The sequence below is a fragment of the Seriola aureovittata genome, chromosome 16 (assembly GCF_021018895.1).
Source record: "Seriola aureovittata isolate HTS-2021-v1 ecotype China chromosome 16, ASM2101889v1, whole genome shotgun sequence".
NCBI classification, from domain to species: Eukaryota; Metazoa; Chordata; class Actinopteri; order Carangiformes; family Carangidae; genus Seriola; species Seriola aureovittata.
The window spans coordinates 22288759-22306650 of NC_079379.1; the positions used below are offsets into that span (position 1 = coordinate 22288759).

At 40.1% G+C, this 17892-nt stretch overlaps 1 protein-coding gene across 3 annotated transcripts in view; it reads right to left on the reverse strand.

Annotated features, from left to right (window-relative positions):
* The window catches only part of col22a1 (collagen, type XXII, alpha 1), a 56236-nt gene that overhangs the window by 13429 nt on the left and 24915 nt on the right, over positions 1–17892 (reverse strand). For all 3 annotated transcript variants that reach the window (XM_056399639.1, XM_056399640.1, XM_056399637.1), the window contains 34 exons: positions 17091–17144; positions 16920–16973; positions 16342–16377; positions 15419–15448; positions 15029–15082; positions 14808–14861; positions 11408–11461; positions 10726–10779; positions 10542–10595; positions 10369–10422; positions 9621–9674; positions 9449–9493; positions 9249–9311; positions 8616–8669; positions 8364–8405; positions 8199–8231; positions 7869–7922; positions 7133–7186; positions 7000–7053; positions 6859–6912; positions 6654–6707; positions 6040–6144; positions 4766–4810; positions 4122–4199; positions 3987–4022; positions 3845–3898; positions 3613–3657; positions 1624–1659; positions 1420–1533; positions 1042–1095; positions 665–718; positions 469–522; positions 280–333; positions 53–106 (listed from right to left, as the gene is read on the reverse strand). In XM_056399639.1, the coding sequence (XP_056255614.1) occupies positions 53–106; positions 280–333; positions 469–522; positions 665–718; positions 1042–1095; positions 1420–1533; positions 1624–1659; positions 3613–3657; positions 3845–3898; positions 3987–4022; positions 4122–4199; positions 4766–4810; positions 6040–6144; positions 6654–6707; positions 6859–6912; positions 7000–7053; positions 7133–7186; positions 7869–7922; positions 8199–8231; positions 8364–8405; positions 8616–8669; positions 9249–9311; positions 9449–9493; positions 9621–9674; positions 10369–10422; positions 10542–10595; positions 10726–10779; positions 11408–11461; positions 14808–14861; positions 15029–15082; positions 15419–15448; positions 16342–16377; positions 16920–16973; positions 17091–17144 (1842 nt within the window). The remainder of the gene's footprint in view (positions 1–52; positions 107–279; positions 334–468; positions 523–664; positions 719–1041; positions 1096–1419; positions 1534–1623; positions 1660–3612; positions 3658–3844; positions 3899–3986; positions 4023–4121; positions 4200–4765; positions 4811–6039; positions 6145–6653; positions 6708–6858; positions 6913–6999; positions 7054–7132; positions 7187–7868; positions 7923–8198; positions 8232–8363; positions 8406–8615; positions 8670–9248; positions 9312–9448; positions 9494–9620; positions 9675–10368; positions 10423–10541; positions 10596–10725; positions 10780–11407; positions 11462–14807; positions 14862–15028; positions 15083–15418; positions 15449–16341; positions 16378–16919; positions 16974–17090; positions 17145–17892) is intronic.

Sequence of the window (17892 nt, forward strand, 5' to 3'; positions counted from 1 at the left end):
ATATATTCTCATGTATATTCATGATGCTGTACGTCAAATAATATATTCTTACAATCATGCCAGGAAGACCGGGTGGTCCCTGGATTCCTTTCAGACCCTCTTTGCCCTGGTGAAAACAAACAAACAACAGGTCACTGTCACCATTGAGAAAGAAAAGATTAATGGCCACTATTACCACGCAGGCTGACTGACCTACATGCTGGAGGGAGGAGGTTTGTACAATAATGACACATGGGTAATACGTTTTTTGAGGGGAAAGTGCACAGAGTGCAGCCTGACCTTTTCTCCAGGGGGCCCTGGGGGACCAGCGGGGCCAGGCTGTCCATCGTTACCCTGAAGAGGAAAGAGACAGTGTCAGTGGAGGTCACCAGAAATAGAAACCCTGATTATGAGATCAAATCCAAAGAAAAAACATATGTATTTAGACCTATTGGAATTAAAGAAAACTAGCCAAAAATAGTAACTTACAGGTGTACCCATCAAGCCAGCAGCACCTGGATGACCAGGGGGTCCTGGGTGACCCTGTTAATACAGAAAATAGTGATAAAATATAATTAACTTCTTCATACCTGCAAATATTTTGATTAACAGTTCTTTAAACACAGATATAAAGACAGAACTGTGACAGTAAAGTACAAGGCTCAGTCATAAACGTCAAATATACCTTGTCTCCTTTCTCTCCAGGGCCTCCAGGAGTTCCTCGATCACCTTTTATACCCTGTAGTGAAACAGAAAGAAAGATTATATGAGATGTCACATTTCAAGAGGAAAACATCCATCTGAAAAACTATCTGTCAGAAGAAAATAAAACCTTAAAATGTTCCAAAATATTACCACAGAGGAAGATGTAGCAGTGCCTATATTGCTTTGGAAAAACGATTCAATACCTTTTTAATATAGTGTTTCAATATTAAACTTCTCACCCTATTACCTGAACCTTGTGTTGTGAAAAAAAAAAAAAGAAAACCAAGGTGACAAAAGCAACTACTTAGTGTTTGGCCATTTGGGAGCGACAAGCGTGCGGTTAGTGTGCAAACTTGCCTTGCCTCCGTCGGCTCCGGGGGGCCCTTGAGGTCCGGCTGGTCCCGACGGGCCCTGTAATGACACAGCGGAGCATCAGTCTATGTCCAGACAGACAGCACAGAACGCCGTCACCTGGTCCTAATTGCCCACTGCTGCCCCCAGAGGAGGCCGAGCTAATGATGCAGACAGAGCCTCGTACATCCTTCACACAAACTGTGACTGATGATGATAAAAGCAAAGCTCGGACACTCATGCATCACACAGAGCTCATATAGTGGAGAAGCAAGCTTTATAATACCCCTTTAAAGATGAGCAGAGTTATCATAATAGACTTTATATTACAGGAGAAGTGAAGTTATTAACAACAGCGATGGAATATTAATGACTTTGTCCTACTTGGTAACCGTCTTGACCGTCTTTCCCCGGAGGTCCTGTGTGTCCTTTGTCTCCGGGGAGTCCTGGGAGCCCGGGTGGTCCGGGTGGGCCTGCAGGGCAGTCTGAGCAAACATCCTAAAAGACATGTTTGTGATAAAGTGACTGAGTCTCAGCATCCAAACATAAAGTCTTTTCTCATTAACAAGGAGTGGAAACGCTCCTTACCTTCAAATTTAGGTCAGAGAGGTCGGCTGCCTTTCCCTGAGAGAAGGAGAATGAAAGGGTTAATCAATCAGGGAATGCAAATTAGTGGCTCTACTCACAGAACAACATAGGGGGCAAATCCTAGATTACCCTTATATATTTAATATTAAGCTACATGGTCAAAACTACATGGTCCCACGTGTGACAGCTGATAATTCAGTTCAGAAACCTCAAGCATTAAACTGCTGCTGTGACTCCACGCTTCTGCTCTCAGGCTTTGCACCACATTGTGGAACCTGCTGCAGGGATTTTGCTCCAATTCATCCACAATCACATCAGTTCACTCCAACGCTGATGTTGGGTGATAAGGCCTGGCCTCACAGTCCGTTTTTCTAACTCATCCCAAAAGGTGTTGGATGGGGTTGAAGTCAGGACCGGTCACGTTCTCTCCACACCAAACTGGAACAACCATTTCTTTATGGACTTGTCTATTTGCATGGGGGCCACCGTCATGTTGCAACAGGGAAGGGCCTTCTACAAACAACTGCTACAGAGTTGAAGGCTCACTGTAGTCTTGAATATCACTCCATTAACATTTCTCTTAATTGGAGCTGTGGTTATAATACTAATCAGTCCCATACTTATTTAACATGAACGTCTAGCTGGAGGAAAGGGAGCCTTTAGTTGGCAATTAGGGAAATGGAATAAACAATAAATTAGCTTTCAAGCAGAAGCAAACAAACACCTTATCAGTCATTAGAGACACACAGCTACAGATGCACATAAGCATTTTGAGAGAAAACATCTTATGAGTATAAACATTTGAGTTTAAATGTCTCCTATAAGGTCCTTGGAAAACCCTATGAGCAGCACTACATCTCCAGGGCAGATTGGAGGGGGTCGCTATCAGAAAGTGACAAGTTGGGGCTAGCTGGTTAGCATGCTAACTTCAGTAGAAGAAAAGACATGATAGAGATAAGATAGAGATGAACACAGTTGCTGCTTTCCACTGCTGAAGACAGCTCTTTATTTTATTTTTGGCCAGAACTCCACAACAAGCTGATCATCATAAATGTTGGACATACTGTGGCTTTATAAAGTTAATATGGTGAACATGTTAGCATCTGTAGTTTGTTTAGCATTTATTTAGTTTCCTGTTTGTGGTGACCTGACAAATGTAGGGGAAATACTAATTTTCCTTTTAGCTCTATTATGGTCTTCAACAGCTCCTGAGAAACATCTTGAGTTGTTAAATACTTCACCGTGTTCAGCAGCTAGTCGCTAACTATGCCTGCTGTGTGGTGCTGCACAGGTAGCATGCAGTCTGGTTTTAAAGGCTTTTTGCTGACAACAGCTGCCTGCTGCGGCCGAAGGTAATGCTCCAAGAGGGCAAAACTGTTGTGTCAGTGTCAGAAAACAAAAACAAGGGGTGTCGTGTGGCGTAGTGGTCTAAGCAGGCGCCCCATGTGTAGAGGCTACAGTCCTTGCTGCAGTTGGCCCCGGTTCGAGTCCCGCATCGGACGGCCTTTACTGCATGTCATTCCCCCTCTCTGCCTCCCCATTTCCTGTCTCTCTCCACTATCCTGTCCAATAAAGGCACAAAAGCCCAAAAAAATATACTTTAAAAAAGAAAACAAAAACAATTAGCTGAAAAACACTATAATATGTGATCTGCATAGAGCTAAGGGGAACTGCAGAGTTTGATTATAATTATCTGTCGGTTTGTTACTACAAGTGACCCCTTCTCAAATGTCAGCCATTGTTTATGTTAAGATATTGATCGGTGCAGCTTTAAGGTCTTCACTGATAAGTCTAGCAAGTATTTCTGGAGAAAGGTTATGTTGCTTTTAGTACATGATTATGCTCCCTTTATATCCCGCTTCATATTCAGTGAACATACTGCATCTAAGCAAACATCTGGAGAGGAAAAGATCATGTTTATATAGCATGTGAGTACAACCAATCGCTCAGCTAATACTCCATGTCCTCCCATGCTATGTCTGCACTTACTGGCTCTCCAGGTGATCCCTTGTCTCCCGGCCTTCCTGGTAAACCCTGCATTTGGAGCAAAGGCAGATAAACTGATTATGAGATACACTGTTATCTACCAAAACATATGGTAATTATGGAAACTTAAAAATAACCAAGGGGTGGAACGAAAAATGAAGCCAGGACAGTGACAGAAATCGCGCATCAAAAAACTTCAATAATTAATTAATTCATCATTTATTTATGCACTTACATTATGTCCTGCTGGGCCCTGAGGACCAGCAACTCCTGGTGGACCCCTCAAGCCCTGAAACCCAAGTAAACGCACATTAGAGAAACACGTTTGATAAGCATAAACACATTGAATATTCATCTTTTGATTTTGAAATATTTACCGCAGGTCCAGGTTCCCCATTATTTCCTGGGAGCCCCTGTGAGAGAAAAGCATTGCAAAATTTAGAGATGCGTAAATAAATACACTGCGGTCGGATAATGTACAGTAACCACTGGGCTGGCATTGAAGATCATACCGATGGTCCCATTTTGCCCTCTCCTGCAGGACCCCTGTCTCCTGGTACTCCTGGTTCTCCTTGTGACCCTGGTTGACCCTGGCAGAACAGAAACAAAGTTTACTTCTCCATCATCATCCTGCTCCTCAGGTAATGTCAGTCAGGCCGTCGATGTTTGGCTAAGAGTCTCACTCGACACGGACACCGTCAGATTCAGCGATGCCTGCTGATCCCAGAAATAACACAGTGCTTTTAATCTTTGATGAAAAAAAAAACAAAAAAAACAATCTGCAGTTGACATTTTGCTACTCAGAAGAGAAGACGTATTGTTGATGAGGGTGAACGATTTGACACCATAAATCCAGCAAATGCCCCTGTCGAGCGTCTTCCATCCCGTGCCCTCGACATCAAGCTCTTCACACAGCAAAGAGCCGGTCATAATCAGAGCAGCGGTCACAGTGCAGTGGACATAGAAATTGCTTTTGCTGCTTTCAACAAAAATGAATTGTTTTTCTCATCTGTGCCACAAGAAAAAGTTTTCACATCAACAAAAGAGCACCTGTGCATGATAAAGAAAAAAAAAAGAAACACCTCCGGCAAACTAGAAAGCTTACACACACACACAAACACACACACTTTGTTACAACTTTCTAAAATTACATTACCTTTGGCCCTGAGGGTCCTTGGATTCCCTGTGGTCCTGGTTCTCCCTGTAATGTCAAAAGAAATGACATAAATCGAATCACGTGTGACTTAAAAAGTGGAATTAAGCTTCTTCTGAATAAATCATTTAGGGCTCAACGTGTGTGCGAGCTGCCATTCTTCATGCACGTAATTGTTAGCGAGGCCTCGGGGCTGCACCTGGCAGCTGTAAAAAAACAGAACCGCTGTGAGCCAAATCTGTTGTGCTCCTGTGTTGCTTTAATGTGATATGTCCCAACAGTGTTGTTCCTGTTTGCTGCTGCCTCGTCAGCAGGACGGCCACATGTCTGGGGTGAAAAATGATGAAGAAACATGTTGAGCTGCAGAGCAAAATGTGCCTAGTCAGACTCATTTTCCTATTGTGTAGTGGTTGCAGCATGTATTAGAGCCAGGGCGATGTTTACAAGCAGAGCACGTGGAATACAAGAGACTCGTAATGAGATTTTCTATAAAGAAGAACAGACATATTTATCGTTAAATCATTGTTTCCTATGACTTAAAATCATACACATAGCTACTACTCTCTTAAACCCCACTGACCTGCCGGTGGCTAAGTCCTTACAAACTTTATTTTACGCAGAACTATATTCTAAATTGTAGGAGAGATGCTGACATTTCCAAAGATAGCAGATATGTGAACAAAGCATTGCACAAGGCATCTGATTTTTTTTATATTAAATGAGAAATGAAATAAGATGCAACTCTTTCAATCTTCAGTTTTCGGACTGATACAGAATTTATATGATACTGTAAATAATATAAAATTAGATCTTTCCAACTTTAGCTTTTAACATTTAAAAAATCAATGCAGAAGAACCAGAGATAATGTCCATTTTTTTCAATTCCGCTCATTCTTCTTTCTTGTAACAACCTGGCGCCTAGATTACCCACAATGCAATCTGTGAACAGTTGGGTCAGTTGAGATTCGGGTGTGTTATGCTAGTAGTGGGGAATGTAGTCTCTTGCTGCTTGCCTGACGTCACTTGAAGCGGTTTATCAGACTTCACGCAGAGTTCCCTCTGGAGCCACAAAAGTTTTTATACAAATCCTTTCACATTAATTCACCACAAGACTTGGAATCAGACTGTGACGTGTAAAATTGTTGGAGTTTTCCTTTAAGGGAAAATAAATACACATCCCCAAAAAACATGGTTAAACATCACTCTTCAAGTCTACAACAGGACTGAGGTACGATAAGGTTTTAAATATACTCTGATGGGAGAAATAGGTGTCTTACATTTTGACCGTCTTTCCCCTTCCCCGTTGGTCCAGGGGGTCCTGTCAAACCGGGGTCTCCGGGTGGGCCTGCGAGACCTGTTTGTCCTGGTTTACCTGGTTCACCCTAAAATGAATGTTACAGTAAAGAGATAACTGTATCATCTTTCAAAGCTACAACAGGTACATCATCAGATGTGCTGCTCAGATTTCTATACGGTGTAACTGTAAAACTCTTCCATGTGTAACACGGTTACTGTTACTGGGAATATGGGCTTTGTGTATGTGGGGGATGGTAATGACAAGGGAACCAAACATCTGCATAATAACTTGTGGAGAAAGACAAGGAAAACACAAAGACAGAAAACAAAGAAGATGAAAATGTCACGTGATGCAGTAGAGAGAGTTTTGTATTGCTATTGTGCAACTCCTACATGTAGCTGCTGTTGCTGCTGCTGCAGCAGGATTTAAATGAATTCAAAGACTTCTCTTCTGAAACAATAATGAAGGACATACAAGGTCACTCTCTCTTCTCTGCAGACTTATTTTTATTCTGCACTGCCAAAACCATTCTGATCATTGCCTGAATCCATCCAACCAAATATACGCATCGCTTTTCAAAAACAGGCGACTGACCTTGTCTCCTCTCTGTCCAGCTGGACCAGGAGGCCCAATGATCCCCGGTATGCCCTAGAAGACAGACAACTGCTGGTTTCATACTGAGGTGATTTGTTATCGGTGGCGTCTGTCAATATTTTATACCACACGGACGTCATTCATGTAGATAGTCAGGGGAAATGCACTGCTTATGTTGATTTTAAATGGTATAGAAAGGACCTACCACATTTCCTGGCAATCCACGAAGACCTTGAGGACCGGCTACGCCAGGTGGACCCTGGGAGAAACACATCAGCCATTAAGGTTGAGTAAAATCTTCCCTCCTGCTGTTGAATGGTGAATCACATAAAATCTGACAACTCACAGGGTCTCCAACGCGTCCTGTCTCTCCTGTAAGTCCAGTGTCACCTTTCGGTCCCTGGAATTTAAAAACAGCCATTGAGAAGTTTTCCACTTAAATAGACTGTAAAGGAGGTGAGGGGTCAGGAGCATCTTACCGGGGGTCCAGCTGGTCCCTTAAAACCTTGTTCACCAGGTAACCCTCTTTGGCCCTTCAGAGAAGACACATCAATTAAATGTGTTAGTTTAAATAGTGCAGGTCTACATGCTGAATTGGTAATATTCATTTTCATATATACTTTTCATGTTTTTCATAAACTTATAATGATGGAAGGTCTATTATGATTCCAGATGAAAAAGACATAAAATTAATAAAAGGTTGTGCAATAAAAGGTGAAGATGCATGAAAAAGTTACTCTGATACTCTGCAACAAAATCATCATTAACTGAACACCACCTTCACATGGTGACCTGAGAAAGTCAAAGACAACAGAAATGCATATTGTGTGTGTGTGTTTGTGTGTTGCTTACAGTACGTAATTTATTTTTGCTAATTTTTATGCAGCTTCCAGGCTTACTGGATCCTAAATATACCAACATTTCCTGCATTCTATTCTGGTCCACATAATATACTGTACATCTATAAATTGAAGCAGATAGAAAATCAGGTCAGTGCATTACTGCCTCTTACAGTTTAATTTACTTTTCCAATTAAAAAAAGTCCCCAGAGCTCTCCTACTGTAGCAGGCTTGCTTTGCTCTCTGGTCACACTGGATCTCTACTGACATCTAGTGGATTCCTCTTGATACTGGCAGATGTAGAGTCATGCTTCAGTGTTGGTAAAAGTGAAGAAGAAAAGACCAGCAGCAACAACACAGAGGGGGAAAAACTCACCATCTCTCCTGGTTTCCCTTGATCTCCTTTCTCTCCCTTTTCTCCAGGTGTTCCCTTGAGGTGAGATCAAACGATGCAGAGTTTAAATAAAGAAGAAGCAGAAGAAGAAGGGGAAGATGAAAGGAACAACAAAGAACGAATCAACATCCATCAGTTTATATATATATATATATATATATATATATATATATATCTACTGTATATAAATCCAGCACATGATAAATATCATAAACACAACCATGTGCAGTTCGTATCTCTGAAGCAACAACTATATATTCTCTAGAATTCCACTAATCTCACAATGAAGTTTGGTTTGTTTGTTCTACTCACAGGTTCACCAGGCTCAGGGATGACATTTGCCACCTGTGGGGGGAAAAAAAACAGACAGAAGGAAAATCATTCACTGCATCAGCACTGAATGCTGAGTGAAACAGCATGGCTGACTTTGCGTCTCGTGTTAACATGCACACTAGAAAGAGCAGAAATTTTACTGACATTTCCTGGAGCGCCAGGCGGTCCCCTCGCTCCAACTTCACCCTGAGGCAAGAGACAATATGTTCACATAGTCTGCATACTAATTACCTTATTACAGCTAACACTGCAGCATGACCATTACTGAGACAGAGGAGGATGACTACTGTAACACGGCAGTGAGAATTCAGCATTTCTGTCTGTAAATGCCTGTCAAATAATTTTACATTATAAAGTTGTGCAACATATGACACAAGTTCATTGACGCTTATTTACCTTGTCTCCCCTTTCACCTTTTGGCCCATTTGGTCCATCCAGTCCTCTTTCTCCCTGTGAAAGAGAGGCCAAAATCAGAATTTCAACATTTCAACAACCACATATTTGCACATTAATACAGGCGAAAAGAGGTCTTTTTAAATGAAATCAAGAACAGTGGCTCACAAAGTGTCATGTGGGGACACCAATCAGCCCTTGAAGGGGTCCCAGGAGGTTACCCAGCCAAATTAGGAGCAGTTAATTTCACTAGAGTTTATTTCACCAGAAATTATTTCTGTTGCATAATAATATAAGTGACCTTTAGAGCAGTGGCTCTCAAACTTTTTCATGTCAAGGACCCCTAAACTGGCACAAAGTACACCACAGACCCCTATTTGATAAGATTTTGTCCCCAGCTCGCCCCATCTGATAAGATTTGTGCTTTTAGATATTTCATGAGAGGAAGTGTTTGAAACCCCATGACCCTTGTGGATGGAATGATCGTGAAAATAGATTATTCTCCATTTTGATGGAAACCCCGTCAAGGAGCCCTGAGGAACACCAGACCCCACTTTGAGAACCACTGCTATAGAGGATGTTTGCCCATGCACAGTTGCAAGCTGTGAATGAGCCTACACCTGGTGATGCACCTACCGGAATGCCCCTGTCTCCTCTCGCTCCATCAGCACCTGGTTGTCCAGGGGAACCAGCTTCTCCCTTTAAAAATCACATACGTGTGACATGATGAAATATGTTTGAATATGATGAGTTGAAAAAACAAAACAAAACAAAACAAAACAAAACAAAACAAAAAATAACAAAAACTAAAGGAAAGTCAACAGCTGTGAACTCACTCTCTCCCCTGGAGGTCCTCTTGGTCCAGGTGGCCCATCATCACCCTGGGGAGAAGACAAACGGACGTCAAAATGTCAGATTTGCATTTGGAAAATACACATGCTATCTCATAAGCTGCATATGTCTTCAGTCGTGTCCTGTGTGTTTCTGGGTAAGATTAAATCACATTACCTTAGGTCCAGGCTTTCCAGAAAAACCATCTGTTCCCCGCTCTCCCCTGGGCCCCTTCAGAGACACAAGATTACGATTTAGATGTCATACTTTAAACAAACAAAACAGCGTTTGTGAAAAAAAACATTTGCCAGGCACTGTATGTAGTGAAAGGTAAATGCACTTCAACTCAGTTTAGCCACTGCATTAAATTTAAGTACATCAATTTAAAATGGTTTATACAGGCTTTGTTTTCTTTAAAAAGTAATTTGTGCTTTCACTGCTCGGTTAAGTTCCGCAGTAAAACTTGTCTTAGCTTACACGTTTCGTTTCTATTACATTTTCCACTATATTTCTAAAGTGTATGTGCCACTTAAATAATGATACATTGTAAATTTTGTAGGTAATGCAGCTGTTTTCCATGCTTGCTAGCTTATCAATAGTACCTTAGAGAATCAGAAGTTATGAGCCTCACAGTCAATAACCTTGCATTGTTCACAGTTACTGAAACTTAAAGCACAGGTTTAAACTTAATTGAGGTTGATGAGAACAGTGAGATTGAACCAGAACAGTAAAGCTGCAGGCGTTAAAACAATAACACTCAGCTGGAAGATGCTAAAAAAGCTAAAGCTAAAAAGGATGGGTGATATGTGGGTAATAATTCTTTGAGCCATTGTTCATATGAAATGTTTGATTGGTGCAATTTAAGTATGACTAGCATGGCAGGCAAGAAGAGAATAATAAAGTTATTCTAAAAGGTGACACAAACCATGGCACCATCGTTTCCAGGAAGACCGTCGAGACCGTCTTTACCAGGAAGACCCTTAGAAGATCAGGGACAAAGGGTTGACATTTAGTGACGCTTGCAGATTAAGCACCTATGACTCAAAGTAACATTAATAACAAATTACAGTATGTTTGAGAATATAAGGGCCGACTCACAGGCTTTCCAGGCTCTCCAGGTTTGCCTGAAAATCCAATTTCACCAGGCAGACCCTTTGTAAAGAGAGAAAAGGTATATGTCAAGATGTTAAACGTTCTGTAACAGATATGATTTAATTGTCAAAGCCGATGATCATATTCAACAATAACTGCCACGTCCTCATTTCAGTTTCTGGTCACTTACAGGAGGTCCAGTGTGTCCTTGGTTTCCTGGCGACCCAGGTGGACCCTGAGGACCCTGCAAAATAAGAAATATACAATACATTAGTGAAAATTTGTATCACTTGCTTATCAACTCACAACTTACAGACTTTGTAGGATTGTTTAAAATTAAAATAATATAAACATTGTGCCATATTCATGAAATATTTTCTTGCCATATATGTTCAAAATAAATAAATTCTCCTCATATGGACTTCCAAAAAACATAGTGTACATCAGTACCAGTGAGCAGCCACTAGAGGGGGCTATTATTGTGCTGTAAACACCTCATTCAACCTTGGATACACTTGAAGACAGGTGAATTTCTATTGCGCTTGAGGGAGCAATTCGGGAAATTAATTGACATAACCTGTTGGTTTTAATCTAGCCTGTTTATTTTCCCGCTATTAAAAACACACAGTGTAGACACCTATGAGAGAGGCACTCATTTTGTGCTTCGTGGGTCACATCAAATATTGAGCAGCCCACACAATTAAAATACACAATTAATTCTCCTCAGCTCTCCTTGAGAGGTCACAGGCAAAAAAAAAAAAAAAAAAAAACAGTGACATGAGCTGTACATAAACAAGGGGTCATTTTAAACAAGTGTATTACCAATATGTATGTGTGCGTTTTGCATGTTATGAAACTCAAACAGTTCTTACAGGAGGTCCAGGAAGGCCGTCCACTCCAGGCAATCCACTCTCTCCCTTCTTTCCCTGAAAGACAACACATAAATTGAATTAACGCCCACATTAAACACAATCAATACATAAGTTGAGCTGTTTCCAGGTCGAAGCTACTATCGAGGATGAGGTCATATATTTGTTTTTCGAAATTGGAAGGTTCAGCAACAATGTGGGAGTTAAAAAAACAAACAAAAAAAAAAAAACATGTTTTAACTTTCTCATGGCTGCATATTTCTAGGCCAATTCCAGTATTTTTAAACACAGCATTATAGATTCAGCACCAGAAGTTGGCAGGATAGAAAGGGCTTTCAAACAACAACATTAAAGCTGTGACAAAAAACAGTTGCACTTTATTTCTTAGATCTGTAATTGACTAATATTTTCCTAGGGATTTTGAGGTAAAGCGCAATGTAATCTGGTAGATATGAGGATTACATTTATATGTTCTGAGATTGTTGTATAGGTTGAAGTTTTAATAAGATGTTAGTTATATTGAGTCAATAAGCAGTTCTGCCTTACAAATACACCTGTACACCTGTAAAAACATGATGCCATAAAATTTTCATGAACATTTCTGTTGGCTCTGGAAGCCGCCATGTCACCTCAACAGTCAACAGACAACTACAGCTGAGGGAGGAGAGCTACATCAAGGGAAAGCTAGCCACAGCTAGCCTTAGCAAACGTTTAAACTAAACTTACAGATTTGTAATTGAAATGTTTCGATGAACTAACATATTGGTAATTCATTTGGTTATTCCACATAGGCAGCAGCTAAATACAGTCACAGATGAGAAAAAAAAAACTAGCAAAACTCCTGCTAATGCTAATCTATCTTTCTAGTTTAAGAGACTGACAGTAACTTTGGTTTCGGCTAAAAATTCACGCGATTTAGTTTAGTCAATCGATTTTAAAAATCGCATATTTTAAAATGTATTATATTGTAAATTAAATTATTTTCAATTTTCAATATAAAAATGAACAGACTCAACTAAACAGATAAATGTAATCCTTATGAAATATGGACTCTAATCTGTCAAAATAAAGTTTATTTTCCTAAACAAGCTAGTTAAAATGGACAAGAAAGCTAAATGGAGTCTTTTGTTGTTCCCATTGTCCACATCCCAGCTCACACTGTCCTCTGATACCCAGTGACTGAGCCCGGGGCTGGCCTGGCGTGGCTGTGGCCACCCCCAGGCTTTCTGTAAAAGGCTAAAAAGTTATTAGATGAAACTAAGAACATTGCCAACACATCCACAAACATAATAATGTAACCTCTGTACAACGCCATACCACTAAGAACAAACTGAACAAAATTCTCATTACTGTACCACCCCATAGTGAGTACTGGCCTCGACCTGGCCACCCTCATGAAAATTGTCTGGCTCTGCCGCTGGTCATATCAGGATAAAGGTGAACAGACTGGCCTCAGCGGCGGTGACTCAAACAGCTGATGAGAGCTTTGCTGCAGTGGAGATGAGAGTGGCTAAATCTCTACCAACTCAACCATACAGCCAACTCTATCAGCAGCAGTGGAGACCACCCGCTCTCAGCCTACCTTAACACCCCCCCCCCCCTTCCCACACTCTATCCCTGCGCATCTTCAGCTGAGGTATAACAAAGCTAACCCTCAAGAAAATAGGTCAAGCTCCTTCGCCATCTGTCTGTTTTTTGGGGTTCTCTTTGGAGGCATCCCGTCGGGCTGTAAAATGATTCAGTGGGACCTCCGATGATATTACGAAATAAGAGCAAAAGCTGCACAGAGGGAGATTTTCTAGATATTGCGGGAATCTTAACCCAGTGTGATCGCTTTATTCATGTTAATAAACTGTAAATCCCTTGATCTCCGAGGAGCTTGTCTGGCCGAGTGCGTTCTGCTGGTAGAAAAGTCTTTCATTCGTGGCCAGAGGAGGTTTGGCTCGACTGTGCTGCCCAACTGAGCAGCTGCAAATGTTGATTCCAACATGCTGCTGATGAGAAGTTAATTGCTCCCAGAAAAGAAGGGGAAGGGATGTCACTATCTTTGTTAATGTTTTGGAAGAACAAATTATGTAGAACCACTGTGTCTGTTTTAATTACACACTGCTGTGTGATGGGACCAGGGTGGAGGGAGACGGAGGGAACAGGATCCAGACGAGGGACAGTTTTTGTAGATAATTCTCTGATAACAGCTAAAGCATCAGCTCTGATTAGCATGAAGAATAAATATCAGTTTTATTTATCCTAAATAATCCCATTGGGATATGATAAATACAGTTATGGGACTACAGTATAAACTTCCAATTACTGCAAATTACAGTTTTTGTTGTGCAAGAGCAGCTCTGGAGGCAAAACCATCTAATTTTAGTCAAAAGTCAGTAGACAGTTTTACTGCGTTAGTAAAGTCAGACTAAAGCAATAAAAACCACAGAACTCCTTAGCCACTATGCATTAAGATATTTCTCATGTATTTCTTTGTTATTGTCACATAATTATTGTTTTTGTGACTTTAAACATTCCTGGTTTATATTTTCTCATGATTAGAAAGAGATTTCTTCGTGATACAAACTTATCTCCTTGAAATTCTTTTTATAATTCTACCAACTTGTTTTGCCAATTGTGTTTCAATGGGAAATGTAATTGGACAGGACAGGACTTTGACACTGGAGACTGGTTGCATTCTGAATCCTGCTTGGCAACGAAAGCACTTTGTCAAGGTTGCAAGTTACATGTAAATAAAATTAACATAAATACAAGGTTGCATTAGCCTTTAATGTTGTGATCATAACATAATGAAACAACTTTTCACTTTGTATCAAAATTACATGATAAAATCTGCTTTGGCCATAGAAAAGACAAGAGGTAAGAGAAGAAAAAGTTAATATGTGCCTTTCAGGCAAATCAACCTCTGAGGTTTTCTATTATCTCACTGCAATAAGTTTGCACTTGGATAGAAATGATGCTAAACTCCAGTGTAAACCATATCCAACCCCTAGCCTCAACATTGCTCAGCAAATAGCCTAGGTTACGGCATGTTTAGATTTAGGTTACAGGAGTAGAAGTACATGGGATATGCCCATAGTTTGTGTGGAGATCTGCCAAGTTGCCAGTTTCTTGCCAGTCAACCTCTCCTTTTGCCCGGTGATATAATTCAACCATTCTATCTCCAGAGCAGTTTTACTTCTGATAAATGTTTTATGAGGAGACTCTAATGTGCTGTAAACTCAGGTCAGATACGTCTACACCAACAGAACAACAAAGATTACATCTCACAGATGTAGGTATTTGGACAGCTGTATAGTTTGTTGAGCATGTCCTGGTATAGTACAGGGTCTAAGTACGATGAAGAAATGTAAGGAAGCAAAGTTCAGATAAACTCCCATCAAAACGAGATTCTTACCCTTTGGCCAAACTCTCCAGGCTCTCCAGGCAGACCTAGTGGTCCAGGAGGACCCTGAGACATGAAATGTTCAAAGTCAGCAAGAGTTCAAATGGCATGACTGGTGCTTTCATGTACTACATGTGAACAGGTGACTTTTCCACAACAGAAAAAAATATCAAAAGTTGAACAGCAGGATAGAGGAAACATGTAGGAAGGAAGTATTAAATCATGATCCTTACAGGAGGCCCTGGGGGGCCGTCGGCCCCTGGAGGCCCAGGAGGTCCAGTAATTCCCTGAAACAGGTCAAACACATGAATAAATATTTTACACATATCATTATATACACAATGTGGACAGTTACAGCTCACACTTTGAAACTGTACAGATAATGAATCATTTAAAACATACAGTCTTACAAAGTAAATACACCAAAACAAAAGTCATAGTGTTGTAGTTAGTTGTGTTTGTATTCATTGATCAATGCATTAATAATCTGCTGCCCATTTCAATCCCTTATACACAGTAGGTAATTACACTAAATGATAATTAATAGGTGGTCTTTAAATTTTGACTTAATCCGTTGAAGAGGCAAAAATGATAAACCATTTTATGATTGAACAATTACTTACCTTTTCACCCCGTAAGCCTTCTTTCTGAAACTGAAATTAACACAATGAGTAACTAATTACATTAAGTAAGACTAATGATTTTAATATTAGTATATCATTGTCAAATTCACTTTGCTAACCTGGTCTAATTACTGCGATGAAATAAGGCCAGAGGCAATGGGTAGCTCTTATCTCCCACTCACATAAATGGTATTTTTAGTGTTTTCTAGCACGTGTGTCATCAGAAAACTTTCATACAGATAAGATGTTGTTGGTCTTTCTTCTGTCAAATTATTCCATCTTTACTTTTCTTTCTTACTGAAAATAAAAAAAACATATTGGGAAAACGTGTTCCTCTCTTCTTCATAGAGCTGTAACAGTAACGATTACATTCATTACAAATTTCCCATCAGAAAATTGTAAAATGAAAAAGGCCACTCTGATTTCTCAGAGATATATTGATATTATTTCTTTTGATGAGTCCAAACATCCGAACTCACAAGAACTTTGCGTTACTATGATTTGTTTCAAAGAAAAGTTTTTCTCATTTTTGCTTGAAAATTACTCAAAAATGATTGATTATGAAAATAGTTGGCGATAAACACTCTGTCAATCGCCTAATCAAACAACCAACCTATTCATACAACTTTAGTCCTTTCCTTCCTTCACACACTCCAGCTTGCTCCTGTTTTGTGCTTCCATTTAGGAAGATCAGCTCAGTAAGGACAGTAGGTAAATCTTGCCCATGATTACCTGGTTTTTTAATTGTGATAATCATAAAAATGTGTAATTGATTGTAGTTAAAATGCACAATATGACCTTTAATTTGTTTGCGTTTTAAAAATACTGTTTGTTTTCTAACTCCTTCACGCAACAGTGTTCAACATTCAGCATTAAACAAGCCTGTTATTCTTATATCCCTTTGCTCTGTTTTGGATACTCACCACATCCCCAGGTAATCCGGGAAGGCCTCTCTCCCCCTGTGACACAGTTCACACAACAAGGATGAAAAACCCTGTCATTAGAATCAAGAAACTTTCAGAGTAAAGTCCCTCAGGCAATATGGTAATGATACGGCAACGACCATAATTTATGAGACTACGCGTGTTAAAATGTGTACTTAATTGCAGGCCCAAAGGAAAGTGAAAGTTGTGGGTAAAGTACCACGGTAATTCTTTGTGCATATGTGCGTATGCGTGGATCCTTGTGCATGCATATGGGTGTGGTGTAAGCATGTGTGCACGACTGGAAGAATCATCAAAGTCAGTAATTACAGACAGACAAATGAACTCTGCATTTTATTTTCTCAGACAAATGAGTGGGCTGACTTTGATGGTGCACAGAGGACAGTAAGGAATGTCTGGAGAGTGCAGACAACAGCCTGGGAAACTGATGATACCTCTTTAAAATGATTTATATCAGCGCAGCTTAATAACATTATGCTTAAGGCAATATCCTCTTTGAATTGTTTCTAATCAAGGGAGCAGGGTGTTTTGCATACAGCACAGGAGGAGGAACATACCTTGTCGCCTTTAAATCCGCTGGGACCGGGTGCACCAACCAGTCCTCTGAGACCCTAATCAATTTTAGACAAAAGCTTCATTAGTACAAAGGTGACTCAAATCTGCCACAGACTGTTATTATCTAAGGTGTGTTAGTGACTGCAGCAGCTTAACAGAGATTCACAACTTACATCTTTCCCAGGAAATCCAGGTTTTCCTGGTAATCCATCCAAACCTGCTTCGCCCTGGAATGGAAACAAGTGGACAACAAAAACATGTGTGAAGTATTTCTAACTGTTGAAGACATTAGGAAATTTTCCATCCAAATGTAGAGCAGATTTTATTTGAATTTCCTGAAAATCATTTTTAGTCACATGCTTCATGTACTCAGGTATTTATTCACCAAGACTTTTCCCACTGCAGTTTGTTGCATTTTGTTTTTATCAATACATCACCTCAGGCAAGTATAAAAACCTTTTTTTTTTTTTCCTAAACTGTGTCTGGAACAAATAAAGTTTTTGTATAGCTAGCATGGCAGCACAGATAAAGACAAAAAAAACCCAAAAACTTCAACCAAAAATCCAAAGAAAAAGACCTCTCAGTAACAGGTAGTTAGCATGCGCTGCAATAGCTATCATGGCTACAAGGGAACACAAATGTCATCAACAGAAAATCCAAAGAAGAAGAACTCTTAGTAGTGAGATCTGTCTTTTTTCTGTGTCTGCTGGGAAAAAGTTGAGACAAATTAAAACATTTATAAAAAAATATCAAGACTAGAAGTCTCCAGTCACACTTTCAGCTCTGTGAGTTTCCACCTGTTATGAGCTAAAATCTACCACTACAATGCTAACATGCTCACAATGGCAATATTAACACACTGATGTTTAGCAGGTGTAATGTTAACCATGTTCTCTATCCATGTTTGGCGTGTTAGCATGCTAACATTGGCACAATGCTGGGCACGTCATTAGTTTTGCAGGGATTTGGCCATAA